This window comes from Felis catus, chromosome D4 (genome assembly GCF_018350175.1).
Source record: "Felis catus isolate Fca126 chromosome D4, F.catus_Fca126_mat1.0, whole genome shotgun sequence".
NCBI classification, from domain to species: Eukaryota; Metazoa; Chordata; class Mammalia; order Carnivora; family Felidae; genus Felis; species Felis catus.
Window position 1 is genome coordinate 57,660,594 of NC_058380.1, and position 14,708 is coordinate 57,675,301.

The following is a 14,708-nucleotide window of genomic DNA, read 5'->3' on the forward strand; positions in this document are numbered from 1 at the left end:
TTAGGAACACCAGATGTGATCAGGCCCTGTAGCAGAGTGCCTAAAACAGCATGGAGTGACCTGACTGCTGGTTAAAAATACAGATTGCTGAGTCCTACATTTGCAGATGATCTTGGAGATCAATTTTTTGTTTGCATAGTTTTTAAATAAATGTTTCTCATATATTTCTGATCCACACCAGTCTTGGGAATCACTGACCTCTAAAGGTGGGGAGGGGTGCCTGAGGGGCTCAGTCAGTTAAGCGCCCGACTCACAGTTTGTGAGTTCAAGCCTTACATCAGGCTCTGTGCTGACAGTTCAAAGCCTGGAGCCTGCTTCGGATTCTGTGTGTGTGTGTCTCTCTCTGCCCCTCCTCCTCTCACACTCTGGCTCTCTCTCAAAAATAAACAGATATTAAAAAAAATTTTTTAAGGTGGGGAAACTGAGGTCTGGAGAGAGGTTTGTGACTTGCACATGGCCCCAAAGAAAGGGTACTTTCTTCTAATTGGTAATGATACAGTGCCCAAAAGAGGTTATCTCAGGATACGTGGAATGAAGAGAGAGAGAATCATTTTTAGAGAAAAGCTCTTTTAGTACCAGGAAGTGCAGAATTTGAAGCTTGGCAGAACCTTCAGATATTAAACCAATCCAGTCCCCTTCCCTAACCCACCTGTTACAGTGATCCTCTCCTCAGGAAGTAATTTCTCTGCCTCTGCAGAACATTTGAACAACATGGGGGCTCGCATCCTCCCATATTATTGTCAATATATATCAATATATTGTTGATTGCTTTTTTGCTAACTTCTTCCTGCCTCCACGGGCCCAAAGACTCCTCTGGGCTCATGCAAAACAGACCTGCTCCCTTGTCATAGCAGCAGCCTTCAGAGCTTGAGAAATAATTGTCTTGTCCCCCAGCCCAGTTTTTCCCTCCCTGCCTCACCCTGCACTCTCTTTTCAGCCTCTTTTCTTCCCTCCCAACTGGTGAGGAGCTGGCCATAAACATCGCCTGGAACTTACCCAGCGTAGGGTGACATCTAGGCTGGGCCTGTCGCTCACGGGAAGAGAAGCCACTGGAGGGAGGAGGCTGCCAGTTTACAGGAGCAAGGCGAAATGACTGTTTCTGTTGTCATCTGTCCATCTGGATGCTACCAAGCCATAACCAAGGAGGCCATACAGGCCTTATCTCTCAGAGCTGCTCCAGCAACAGGTAGATGCACATTTGTAACATGGGCACATACTCTTTAACTATTGTCTGACTTCCTGGTGTCTCTAAATGACCCTAGGTATAGAGGGGTCCAAAGTACAACCACAGGTCAAAGCCCATAGAAGCTGCAGCTACTCACGGTGCCTTTGCCAGACCTTGGGGCTTAGTAAGACAACGAGACAAAGGTTAACTGTCGAGGATGAGGCTCAGCCAGGAACCTCAGCCCAGGCAAGGCTGTACCCCAGGGTGAGTTGGTGAGCCATGCAGCTACTAGACCCAACATCCTCTTCTCTGGGCTCCACACTTTCTCCAGGGGGCCCCATGATGACTCTCTCAGGAATTAATTCTGGGTTGCTTTGGGGCCAGGCCCTATCCCAGAAGCAATTTAAAGTTTGGTGAGAGGCTCAGAATTTAGACTTCAATCCCATAGACCCAATTAGGCAATGTTGTGAAGTCTACCCAATGCTGCCCTCTCTCACTACAAGGAAGTCTCAGCTTAGAACATCCTCTGGCCAGGTAATCAGAGTTCCCCTGGGTTTTGATCACGATAATCGGTTCAAGATGGTTCTGACATTGTCCCCAGAGAGCCTAGAAGGAAAAAGAACTGGGCCTCAGTGATTCAAATATTCCTGGGAACTTTGGGCCAGATAGATTCCCTGCCCGTCAGCCATCTCCCCCCCTCCACTCCATGACCCAGCGTTCTCTCTCTCTCTCTCTCTCTCACTCGTTCTCACTAACCTGCCCACCACTCTGAACAATCGCCATGACCATGTCAAGTACCAAAATGCCAAGTACCAGAGAGCAGGAGCGGGGGACATGATGACCAGAAATGGGCCTTTGCCTTCAGAGAATGGCAGGCACCGCAGGAATATCTAGAGAGCAAGGCATGGCTGACAGGGCCACAGAGTTTTCCAGGAGGCTGTGCACAGGAGGAGCGCTCAGAACTAGCCCAGGATGAAGATAACAGGGATGGGGGAGAGAGGGACAGAAGGAGACATTTAGAAGGAAGAAATGGTGGGATTTAGAGACAGATCTGGGGTGAGAGGTGCAGGAGAGAGAAGAACCAACAGTGGCTAAAATACCGGATGATTACGGAGGAGAGGCTGTCCGGGCTGGTAGGGGTAGGGTGGCTGCAGGGTTGTTTCTGACGTTTCACGCTACGGTTTTGGTATATCTTTAGTGCCCAGCTCATTGGTTACTAGAAATAGAGATATGACTAAGAAATTGTGTCTGTGACTGAGGAGTTTATGGCCTGTTGGATTTGTTATATTTGAGATAATGGTGAGATGTCGATATTAATGAGTTACCGTTAATTTATAATTTTTCTAAATCTCGTCTTACCTAAGGTTCCCCAGGATCCCTTGAGGTAGGTATGAGGGATACTTGGATGTGAGCAGGTAGAGGAACCCTCCATCTCTGGGCCAGAGCACCTTGTATTCGTGATGTCTGACATCTTTGCCCTCTGCTCTCTAAGTGCTAGGAGCCTTTCCTCCTTCACTCTTGGCTTCCTCAGGGTGAGGGGATGTTTCAGAGTTTGTAGGGGAACAGCGGTGCAGGCAGGCCTCGTGGTCGGACAGGTGTTGGAATGTCAACCTGAGTGGCTCCCGTTGGCCCCTCTGTGGCAGAGCTCTGTGTCCCCCAACTCCAGGGCTCTGCCACACTGGGGACTCCGATGTGCCTCACGGACTCCAGCTGGGACTAAATACCCCCTACTCTCTTCCCTCTGACTCGACTTGAGCTACCACAAGCCTAGCTTCCCACAGCCTTCTCTGTGTTACTGTGGTTTCTCCTTCCTCTCTTTCCTTCCTTATACCAGCTGCTATGTCCTGGTGTTTGAGTTCAAGCTCCTGAGAGACAGATCTAAGGGGTTTGGTTAGTCATCAGGCAGTATAGGCCATCACGGAGTTCACACGTTAACTGCCCCTAAGACAGGTGTCTGCCTGGTCTAGTCAGGTGAGTCCTGGGGCCATGGTGCTTCACGGTACAGAGCATGGAAACAACGTAAGAGGAAGGAGAACATAGGTATAACCAGTAAGTGAGGCTTCCTGGAATGAAGCAGCGAATCAGGCAAATGCTGTTTGGATAATCCAGCATTCAGACTTCAGAAATTACACACTTGTGTCTCCACTTAGTGCTCGCTGCATGGAGTGGTCTCCTCTCCATGAAGAGGCAAAGCTTTGGTCCTCTCATGGAGACAGGTTCTCCCTCCGCCTCCTCCCTTTACCATCTTCAGAGAAGTTCTGTTTCTCCGACCTTATACCACTAGACTCCAATCCCAGTTTTATCTCAAAACGGTGGTAGTTCTTTTCTGCCTTCACAGAGAATGTGCTAGAATGATTCCTGACAATCTCAAAGTGTTTTGGCCAAGGTTGAAAAGTTTTGGCTGGGGATCTGGTCACAGATCTAGTGAATTCCATGGGATGTCGTGTTCACATTTGTCCTCGGGAAGCCACAATTAACAGATGCCTCTCTAGGAAATGCTGGGGCTACTGGGGTTCAGTCTACCCCTTTGGTCATCTCCACTCATTTTTGGCAAGCTCACGTTTACACACACACACAAACGCATGGGATAAGGATATTTCTGACACACAAAGCTTTGTCTTGGCCAACTAAAACTCAAATATCCCCTGGCTGGTCTGTCTGGGGCTTCCCTAGGCAGTGAGGAGAAATGAAGGGAAACATTTTCAGAACCACTTCAAATCTCAATCACACACTGAGTTAGTAAGAAATCTAGCCCAGTGCTACTCAAGTGTGACTACAGGCAGCACTGGCATCACCTGGGAACTTGTTAGTAATGCAGATTCCTGGGCACCTCCTTGGACCTACAGAATCAATCTCTGGTGGTGGGTCCACATGTGTGCCTCTGTTTGTGTATGTGTATGTGTTTTCCTAATCTCTCTTTTTTTAATTTTTTAATATTCATTTATTTTTGAGAGAGAGAGAGAGAGAGAGAGAGAGAGTGGGGGAGGGGCAGGGGGGGTGGGGTGTGGTGGCTGGGGGGGGGCACAGAATTGGAAGCAGGCTCCAGGCTGTCAGCACAGAGCCTTACGCGGGGCTCGAACTCACAAACAGTGAGACCATGACCTGAGCAAAAGTCAGATGCCCAACTGGCTGAGCCACCCAGGTGCCCCTTCTAATCTTTTTTTTTTAATTTTTTAAAAATGTTTATTTAGTTTTGAGAGAGAGAGAGAGAGAGAGAGAGAGAGAGAGAGAGAGAGAGAGGGACTGAGTGCAAGTAGGGGTGGGGCAGAGAAACAGGGAGACACAGAATTCCAACTAGGCTCCAGGCTCTGAGCTGTCGGTTGCAGAGCCCGATGTGGGGCTTGAACTCATGGACCACAAGATCATGACCTGAGCCAGAAGCCAGAAGTCAGAAACTTAACTGACTGAGTCACCCAGGCGTCCCCTTTTTAACTTTTATTTTTGAGAGAGAGAGAGAGTGAGCAGGTCAGAGGGGAGGGGCAGAGACTTAACCGAGTCACCCAGGCGTCACTCTGATTTCTGTTTTAACAGGTCCTCTGGATTCTCCTGCATACCAATGTCTGAGAAGCACCCGTCTATCTAGACTTCTCCTAGGATTGGAATTCTGGCTATTCCTTTTAAGCAATCGAACAGGAGGGAGGTATTTTTTATGAATGGTCAGAGCAGCTGCTGCAATTCCTCTGCCCTGGAGTCAGCTGCGCTTTCGGTCTCCTTGGCCCTTAACTCCTGACCCTTGACCCTTGACTGTTCACACTCCTGCTGCCCTCCTCTGGGTCACTTTCTCTGGGGTCTTTCTGTCCTCAGGATCCACTTTCTCAGAGCATCTGTGCACTAGAGTGAGTGGGACCCTCATGGCCCAGAGGTCAGGGAGGTCCTGGAGATACCATGAACTCATGTTGCAGAGACTGCAGCAGTCTCTTACGGTAGTACGGCTGGAATTGGATCCAGACGCGGCAGAGCAATGCCAGCCACTCTAGGTATTTAGTCCACGAGTGTCCTGCACACACATCTCCCTCATCTCTCCCAAACACACTATACCCCCAAATGAATTCATCTTCTCCCCTAAAACCAGCAACTTGGCCAGTGATCTTCAGTGGTGCTGCCATCATCCACCCATTATCTGAGCGATAGATATTGACTCTGCCCTCTTTCCTGTCTGCTCTATGCAACCAAACTCTAGTATTGTATTTTGCATCTACCAAACATTCCTTGAATCTCCATGTTCACCGCCCCTCAGTCCCTTCCTAGTTAATGTCCTTATCTTCACTTGCCTTCAGTGTTTCCCTCTCTTTTTCATTCTGTCCTCCTGCGCCCTGTATCCCTCCACATTGTGCTCAGAAGGATCAACCTCAAATGCAAATCTGACCATGCCAGACCTTTACTTAAAATCCCTAAGTGCCTGGGGACGCCTGGGTAGCTCAGTCGGTAAAGCAGTGGACTCTTGATCTCTGCTCTGATCTTGATCTCAGGGTTGTGAGTTCAAGCCCCGTGTTGGCATGAAATCTACTTAAAAAAAAAAGATCCCTGGAGCGCCTGGGTGGCTCAGTCGGTTGGGCGTCCGACTTCAGCTCAGGTCACGATCTCGCGGTCCGTGAGTTCGAACCCCGCGTCGGGCTCTGGGCTGATGGCTCAGAGCCTGGAGCCTGCTTCCGATTCTGTGTCTCCCTCTCTCTCTGCCCCTCCCCCATTCATGCTCTGTCTCTCTCTGTCCCAAAAATAAATAAACGTTAAAAAATAAAAAAAGATCCCTAAGTGCCTCAGTAGCCCCTACGGGAGAAAGTTAGGACTTTCCTCAGCATGCCCCCAAAGACAAACCAGAGTCCAGTCCTGCCTTCCTCCCCATCAGCAGTACCTGCCTTGTGTGCTCCTACAATACTGCATGGCTGGTCGCTCCCCACTCTGGGGGCTCTTTCTCGTTTCTGTGTCTTTGTTTATGCAGCTGCTTCTGCCTGTGACGATTCCCACTCCCCTTTGTCAGGTCAACTGTCACTCACTCATTCCAGTGGTATGCTGGTAAATGTTTAACAACCAGATCTCCAGGTCAAAAAGCCCTGGTCTGGAGCATTTGCTGATTTCTGTGTTGTAAACACTCCCACGATGGCCAATTTCAGGCAACCAACAAAGTCACTGAATGGGAGTTGGGAGGAGATGCACACATTTGGCCAGTCAGTTCCAGCACACGATGGGCTTTGGATCATCTGCTCCAGGAAGGCTGGCCCCTGCCTCCCTCTGGACTCTCACCAGGAGCTGGGCATTCTCCCTCTCCCGCGCCACCTACCTCATTTGGTCATTTTCTTTTCATGTTCCTCTCTTGCCACTAGAGGGCGCAATCCAGAAGGCAGAGACCGCGGTTACTCTGTACATTTCTGCTTCCAGGCAGGGCACACTCAAGGATTGTTGGCTGAGTAAAGGAATGTACCCATTCTCTGGACCCATCCCTGTTGTTGGCCACATTCTGTCAGTGACTTTCAAGAGGTTTTAGAGCACATGCACAAATGAAAGAAAGCTGAAAGGACAGTGATTTAAATGGATGCTGGGTGAGGACTGAGGAAGAACACAGCAGGTTGCTTAATCCAATGAGTTGAAAATTTAGAGGGAAAGTATAAGTCTTCTAGTCAGGCTCCTAAAAACCACTGCCAAAGCACAGACTTAGGGTGATGGTGCTTGGCCACCGCACAGCAGAAGAGACTTGGGGATCTGAATGAGTCCTGGAATCACTGCCCAGCAGGCGGTTGGACCCTATTAATGGAATTATGATGTTCAGGGGAAAGAAGGGAGACAGGAAAGAAGGGAGGAGGGGTGGGAGGGAAAAAGGAAGCAGGCAGCAAACTTCCTTCCGTGCCTTCAGCATAATTGGATCTTGGGGATGTTATCCCAGAAGAATACAAAGTTTCTAGACTGAGTACAACTCACTTTCCAAACTTTAAATGACTTCAGGGACTAAAATGGTCCCAAAGAACAGACTGTAATTTAAATTATCTTCTAAAGGCGATGGCCAGTCCTTTGGAAATTGTGCCCTGAGCGCACGAGGCAGGTGGAGGGGAAAGGACTGACTGGACATTTCACCTGCCTTGTCACACGTTCTGAACTCACCCTGGCACTTCAGACCCAGTGTTGCTATTTCTGACATGTGGCCTCTTCCCAACCCTTAGGAAACAAACGGATCATTTGTGTTCACCATGTTTCTGATCCAGGTAAGTGCAGGTTTTGATCATACCAAAATTTTCATTAGCAAGCTTCATTTCTGCCCTCAGACTTGATTGTAACGGAATAGAGGCTCAAGAGGGAGAGAAGCCCCCTTCGTTGGTATGGTGTTATTCCCATGGAGTCAAATAGACCCCACAAGTTGCAAAATTTTGTAAGAGAGATCATCTGTTCTCACCCCACTTTGTGCGGAGGGAATAGGGCTTGCCCAGGACCTCACAGCTCTTGGTCTTGTGTCCACGTTCAGGTGTCCCTTCTTGATTAAAACCAGGGTGGGGGAGGACTCTTCTTCTTCTGTAGTTAATGATTCAAAGGACAGTAATAATCACGAGCCATGTTTCTGGATCTGCTGATGATGGCATGAAGGGAATATTTTCTTCACACAATCCGGGTTCTTGGGAGAGGACTGGTCAACTCAGGCGGGGACTGATTTACTGCCCCAGCACATATGTCACAAGTAGTAGTGTGTCCTGGGCACCCGAGCCATCCCCACGCTGGGAGCCATTCTCAGTACTGAGTGGCCTTGTAGTCAATTCCTGGATGGTACCTTTGCTTCAAAGAGATATATCAGTGTTTTTAAGATGCCAGCAGAAAAAGGGAGATTGTTGTTTATCTTCATGCTAAAGCCGAGGGATTTGTAGATATTTGGAGGGCTGGCACATGGAAGAGGGATTAAGGTTGCAAAGGAGCAGATTTCAGCTCAGTATCCAAGGAGAAACTTCAAAGGGAACGATCCTCATCAGGAAGCACCGAGTCCCACATCGCTCAGGCCATCAAGCACAGGCTGGAGGACCAGGAAGAAGGTGGTAGGGCTATCTGCACTGGAAAGGGAGCACATTGCTAAATAGATCCTAAAGCCCATCGTCAGTAGCGTTGGCGTGATTATTGTGGTTGCTGCTGCTGTAATTACTTGTTTGCATGACTATTTGCATATCTACTTCCCCCGCTAGATGTTGAGCTCTTTCTTTGAGGTCATGGGTTCTGCCTTTCATTGCTGTGTTCCCACCACCTAGGATTATGCCTGCCCCCAAAGCAGGTGCTCAGTAAATGTGTCAGCCTGAACTGAATTTTGATGGCACTTACTCGGTCACAGCTACAATGTTAAGAACCACTGGAGGAGTGTCTCTGAGCTCCCCAGGTAGATGTGCCCCTGCATAATCAAAGAAGGGCCTCGATTGCTGAGAGAACTTGGCAAGATGGATGCCTGGGAAGTTCGTGAATATTTTAGATATGGAGCACATAAAACTGAATGCCCAACACCCTCAGTGTTGCCTACAAGTGGGTTTTTTTTTAATTGGTTCAGAATAAATCCCAGCTTGGGGAGCTCTCAGAAGTCTGAGGAGAGAGTCAAGCTTTCCAGAAAGAAGAGCTGACAGGGTGGGATGTGGGGCTTTGTGAACAGTCTCGGGGAGAAGCCAGTGCCTCTGGTGCAGGCAGCTGGAGAATGAAGAAAAGAAGGGATATGCAGTCTGAACTCTCCGTCAGTGTGGCCACTGCGTGCAAGGGGCCCATTTGCTGCCCCAAATGTACAAAAGGATCGACAAGATGTTAAGACCGTGGCACTGTGGTCTGAGCTAATCCTCTCAAAAGGTGACAGCAGGGCAGAGGAGCTGGTGGCTCTCATTTGCCCCAGGAAGAGGGATGCTCGATTTCCTGGTTTTTTCCTGTTGGTTTTAATTTATGTTGTCTTGTCTCCTGCGTGCCTTCTTCTTCTTCTTCTTCTTTTTTTTTTAATGTGTGCCAGATGTTGTATTTGCAAAATTCTTTGTGGGAGTGATTCAGAAGACTGGGGTGACGTTACTTCCCTTCAGCCTGCATTTATATTTGCTTCTGATATTTGGAAGCACCAAAAATCTGGGACCGCCTCGATCCAATTTCAGGGAAGATCCAATTTTTTGGGAAGATTTGAAGCTGAGCTAGAGCACCTGTAAACAAATGCTTCCCTCTGATTCTTTTACTCCTGCGGTCCTGCCCTTTGGGATCCCCTACCAACGGGAGGAGGTTTCGGTAGAGGCCCTTCACGGTGAGCTGTGGACTTCAAAACCTGGTCCCCTCCTTCAGGAGGCTGGAAGTAGTGCTTCTTAGCCTCTCAGTAGCCACCTCCAGATGCTGCACATGGCTCGGCTGAAACATAGCTTCAAATGCTGGACTTCTCTGAATCCCTGTTCTTTCCCAGAATCATGACCCTGTGGCTCTTTGTTGTTTTACGACGTCGCTCATGCTTAACACAGTGTTTTATATAGTTGTCTAGGTTTTTTTTTTAAGTTTATTTGCTTATTTTGAGAGAGAGCACGTGTGTGTGAGCTGGAGAGGGGCAGAGGGAGAGTCCCAAGCAGGCTCGGCACTGTCAGTGCAGAGCCCGATGAAGGGCTTGATCCCATGAATTAAATTTGAGATCACGACCTGAGCCAAAATCAAGAGTTGGATGCTTAACTGACTGAGTCACCAGGTGCCCCTAGCTTTTTTTTTTTTTTTAATTGTCATATGCGGGAGAGTTAGTCCAAATTATCTCTTCATTCTTACTAGAAGCAGAAGTTAAATACTCTTCTCTACTACGTTTTTCCTAGAATTCTATGAAGATGACCAAATTGTCAGAGCTATTTTCCAGTTGATCAGCAGGGTTGGGATTTTTGCCCTGCTGCCCAGACGCTTTTGGAGTCAGAGAGAGCTGAAATTGACTTCAGAGAGTTCCTGCAGGTGACAGAGGAGATGTACGATGGACAGGTTCAACCAGACCTCCCCTGTGGTGGGGTTCATTCTCCTGGGACTCTCAGCCCATCCAAGGCTGGAGAAAACGTTCTTTGTGCTCATCCTGTCTATGTATCTGGTGATCCTGCTGGGCAATGGGGTCCTCATCCTGGTGACCATCCTTGACTCCCACCTGCACACGCCCATGTACTTCTTCCTGGGGAACCTCTCCTTCCTGGACATCTGCTACACAACCTCCTCTGTCCCCCTCATTCTCGACAGCTTCCTGACCCCCAGGAAAACCATCTCTTTCTCAGCCTGTTTTGGGCAGATGTTTCTCTCCTTTGCCATGGGAGCTACAGAGTGTGTGCTTCTGGGCATGATGGCATTTGATCGCTATGTGGCCATCTGTAACCCCCTGAGATACTCTGTGGTCATGAACAAGGCTATATACATACCCATGGCTGCTGGCTCCTGGGCAGCTGGTATCACCAACTCTGTAGTTCAGACATCCCAGGCTATGAGGCTGCCCTTCTGTGGGGACAATGTCATCAACCACTTCACCTGTGAGATCCTGGCTGTCCTGAAGTTGGCCTGTGCTGACATTTCTATGAATGTGATCAGCATGGTTGTGGCTAATGTGATTTTCCTGGGGGTCCCAGTTCTGTTCATTTTTGTCTCTTATGTATTCATCATTGCTACCATCCTGAGGATCCCCTCAGCTGAGGGGAAGAAAAAGGCCTTCTCCACCTGCTCTGCCCACCTCACAGTTGTGGTCGTCTTCTATGGAACCATCCTCTTCATGTATGGGAAGCCCAAATCCAAGGACCCCCTGGGGGAAGATAAGCAGGACCTTTCAGATAAGCTCACCTCCCTTTTCTATGGGGTGGTGACCCCCATGCTCAACCCCATCATCTACAGCCTAAGGAACAAGGATGTGAAGGCTGCCGTGAAGAACCTGGTACATCAATAATACCTGATTGAGTGACTATCAAAGAATTCCAGACTGTCAGAATGCAAGACCTCCAAACTCCTCATTCATGGGAAAATGGTAACCCAAAGTAGAGAAGGGAGTTTTGTAAGGTCCATGTTGTAGACCATGTGACTAAGGCTAAAAAGTAAACTCGTTCTCTATCTACTCACTCACCCACCCATTGTTCCATTGACTAATGGAAGCTTCTATCTATGAACCTGGAAGGAAAGAACCTTCACAGTTCTAGAAATGTTGGCTAGTTTTTGGCTTTGTGCACAACCACAGTGACATATCAGAGCTGTTTTATGCTAGTGAAATCTTAGATTCTCTGCCACCAGAAGCTGGTGCATATCTGTGAAGCCTCATTGGTGTGTGCAAAATGAAGAGATAGGCACAGAATCTGGTTTTAGTAGAACTGGGCTCTTGGAATATGCTGTGAGGCCCTACGTAGAATTGTTCATCACTGTACGTGTTTTGATATTATCCTAGAGGCCTGTGTTCAGTAAGAATAACATGAAAAATAAAATTTGTACCATTGGCTGATAGCACCATTGGCAAGAATTCGCCATAAGTCTTGGCCCCAGTAAAAAAGGGCTCTTACCTTCAGTATGGAACACTCTGAGGAAGCACAGAGAGATGTCTGCACTCCGCTACCCATACCCCAGGTCTAATCACACACTGGTACAGTCCTGCATGGCTGGGAGTCACAGCCGTGTGACTGGGAGTCACTGTATGACTCACAGCATCAAACACCATGGGGGTGCCCAGACAATATGGAGGTCCAAAAAATGTTTTGGGGAAAGCAAAGCGTTATAATAATCCTCAGTTGCATGGCTATCATCAGCCATTGGTAAGAGTTGCTCTACATTGGCTATGGCACAGGTATGACGGGCTGTGGAGCTACAGGTTTGGACTCTTTGGGTTGCAGCCCTAACAGCATGGAGGTTGGAGGTCATTTTAGGTGGGAGATCTTCAACTGCACAGAAGACAGAATTCTACTCACCCTGGTTTAAGACTCATGTGGATTTATCCAAAAGTAGGGCCAACCTGAGGCAAAGTTAATCAGGCTCTAGCTCCTTTGCTCTGAGATTCTCTTGACTCTTCACTCTTCCATGTGTCAGCTTTGCTCTCAGGCTGACTCTTCTCATGGTCACAAGATGGCTGCTGTAGTCCTGGACCTGCATTTTCCACATTCATTTATGGGATAGAAACCACTGGTGCCTACAACCCGAGAACGAGTGTCCTGAAGTTTGCTCTGACCCAACCAATGGATGCAAACTGCAAACCACAGTGGCAGGTGAGATAAGATTATGCAGATTAACTTAGACCAGCAGCCCCTGCTCTGAAACAGAAGGTGGGGTCAGTCTAACCTAAGTCTATGGCTGCTACACAAAGGAAAATCTGGAGTTGTTAAGAAAGCGGTAGAGGGTCAATGGACCCTGGAAGAGCAGCTGACAAATGTCCACCATTTTTCTGGGCCCTACGTGAGGCTTATTCTGGGAAACCCCTAGGAGGGTAGAATGCCTCTTATTGAATGGTGAAGCAGAATATTCCCGGCCTGGCCAAGTGGAGGCTCAATGTCAGACTAAATCTGATTAAAGAAAATGAATACAAGAATATTCCTGTACATCTGAGTTTTTGTCCTAGATTCACATCTGTCCCTGATATGTTTGTGTCATGTCTCAACTCTGCACCTGAGAAGTCCTCCTGATGGTCTGCCCTTTGAGGTGAATCTTACTCCTTGGCTTTGTAATCTTACAGTTTTTCTTTTAGTTTCCCTTTGCCCCATTTTCTCACCTGTTTGGCCTTGGGTGTAGTTTGGGGCTCAGTCCTTTGTGGGATGATGCCAGTCATATATTGAAAGACCAACAAGCAAACAAAACAACAAATAGGCAAGCGAACAAGTAAACAAACAAAACCCAGATGAACTAATGACAAAACACGACAGTGGGAGGGACAGTGGTCTGGCTGTTGGAGAAGCAGCCCCTCCCAGGTCTTTTCTCTGGGCCTTGCTGTCTCTCTCCCCAGCCGTGCGTTAATTTGGGACTGGATGGCCTTGAGGTCCTTCCAAGGCTGACCTTCCAAGGTAGTGATTTTAACCCCAGGCTACAAGCATGAGACTAGGGATGGTGAAATGCTACTTTGTGAAAGTCACCTTCCAGTATCATGGCCCCTAGGGCATACTTGCCCTGTGCTGCTTCCTCAACCCCCAGTCCCCTGTGTTTATTATATGTGGCACATGACACATACAGGAGATGGTGATTATCAGTATTTCCGCGTGTGTACTTAGATTTCCCTGAACATAAGCCCCTGTGATCAGATCTCAGGTCCTTTGTCATGGACACTCCCAAAGGTACGTCTGTGCTATTTGCAATTGCACTTGAAAGAGTCTGCTCTTTCCCAGATTCTGGGTGGTGGCAGAGGTTCCTTTCATGGAGTATTGCCTACAAAATGCCAACACTGCCTGCAGAGATTAGGACTTCTGGTGGGCTTTCTCACAGCTCACCAGCTGTGAGAGGAAAGAGAACAGCAGTCTCTACTGAACTTCTCTTTGGGGTTGGGGACAGTGAGAGGGGATACCGTGGAACCTCTCTCCTTGGAAATCTGTAAAATGAGGATCCTACTCTCGTTGAATGGACCACAGTCCTACCCTCCTCACCTCCAGAGGTGAGCAGAGATGCCAGCAAGTAGAGGAAAGTGGTTGCACCCCAGGAGAGGAGGGGCAAGGGGACGCAGGGAGAGTCCGGGGCCCTGTGTCGGTGTCTCTGTTGATCTCTCATTCTCCATGCTGTCCGCCTCTGCATTTTCCTTGGTTTCGTGATCTCTACTTCATCTGACTCACTGCGTTAACAATGTGGTTAGAGCAAGTCTTACTAACAGTTAATAAGAGGGATGGAATTGAGCATTATTATAACCCTTTGTTCCCCCACCCCATTTAAAACATTTTCCTTACAGTCTGGGAACACAATGTTCTGGCTCAGTCAGCCCCAACTCTATAAAAACTTCTGCTCATGAATTCTAGGTGGTTTCCCTAAGCAACTCAAATACATTCTTAGGGGGAAAAATGGGAAAAAATTTACTGGAGCCTACGCAAGTGAGTATTTGTTCGTATAACTAAAAGAGCAAAACTAAACAGATGGAGATGAGAGTTCACTGAAGAGTCAGTGGCTCACAGCTGGTACTGGCTGTAGACTCAGGAACCATTAAGATTCCCAAGGGACCCTCCGCGGCCCAGGGCTGGTTCTGCTTGCTCCCAATTAAGGCTGATGCTTTGTTCCCCTGGGGCTTAACTCCAGGAACCTGAGTATTGTGGAAAGTCCATTAGTATCCCAAATTGAATCATTACAACAGCTGCTGCTAGCACTCCCAAAGAAAATGAGAGAGCAGTTGAAAGAGCAACCGGGTAGGAAGGATGGAGAGGTGGGCATGGAGGCTGCTCAGGTCAGCACACCCTGGGGCTGAGCCATCCTGCCAGGCCCCTCCAGAGGTGCTGTGAGCCCAGGCCAGGGAGCCTGAGACCTGCCTTCCAATTCTGCTTCCATTCGCCACTGGTGAGTTTCTTTCCCTCTCTGGGCCTCAGTTTCTTTGCCTGTTAAATGCGAGTGTATCCTCCCATCCCTCTCACTAGACAATGCATGAGAAAACACCTAGGGAGAGCCCAGAGGGCTCACAACCTGT

The 14,708-nt window shown here is 48.4% G+C and overlaps 1 protein-coding gene across 1 annotated transcript; it reads left to right on the forward strand.

The window, feature by feature from the left end:
- The first annotated feature begins 7,013 nt into the window (after positions 1–7,013).
- Positions 7,014–12,789, forward strand: LOC101096768 (olfactory receptor 13C7-like). Its single transcript, XM_045043453.1, has 2 exons — positions 7,014–7,359; positions 9,937–12,789. Exon 2 carries the CDS (start codon positions 10,086–10,088, stop codon positions 11,028–11,030), a length of 945 nt encoding a protein of 314 aa, XP_044899388.1. The 5' UTR covers positions 7,014–7,359; positions 9,937–10,085; the 3' UTR covers positions 11,031–12,789.
- The last annotated feature ends 1,919 nt before the right edge of the window (positions 12,790–14,708 follow it).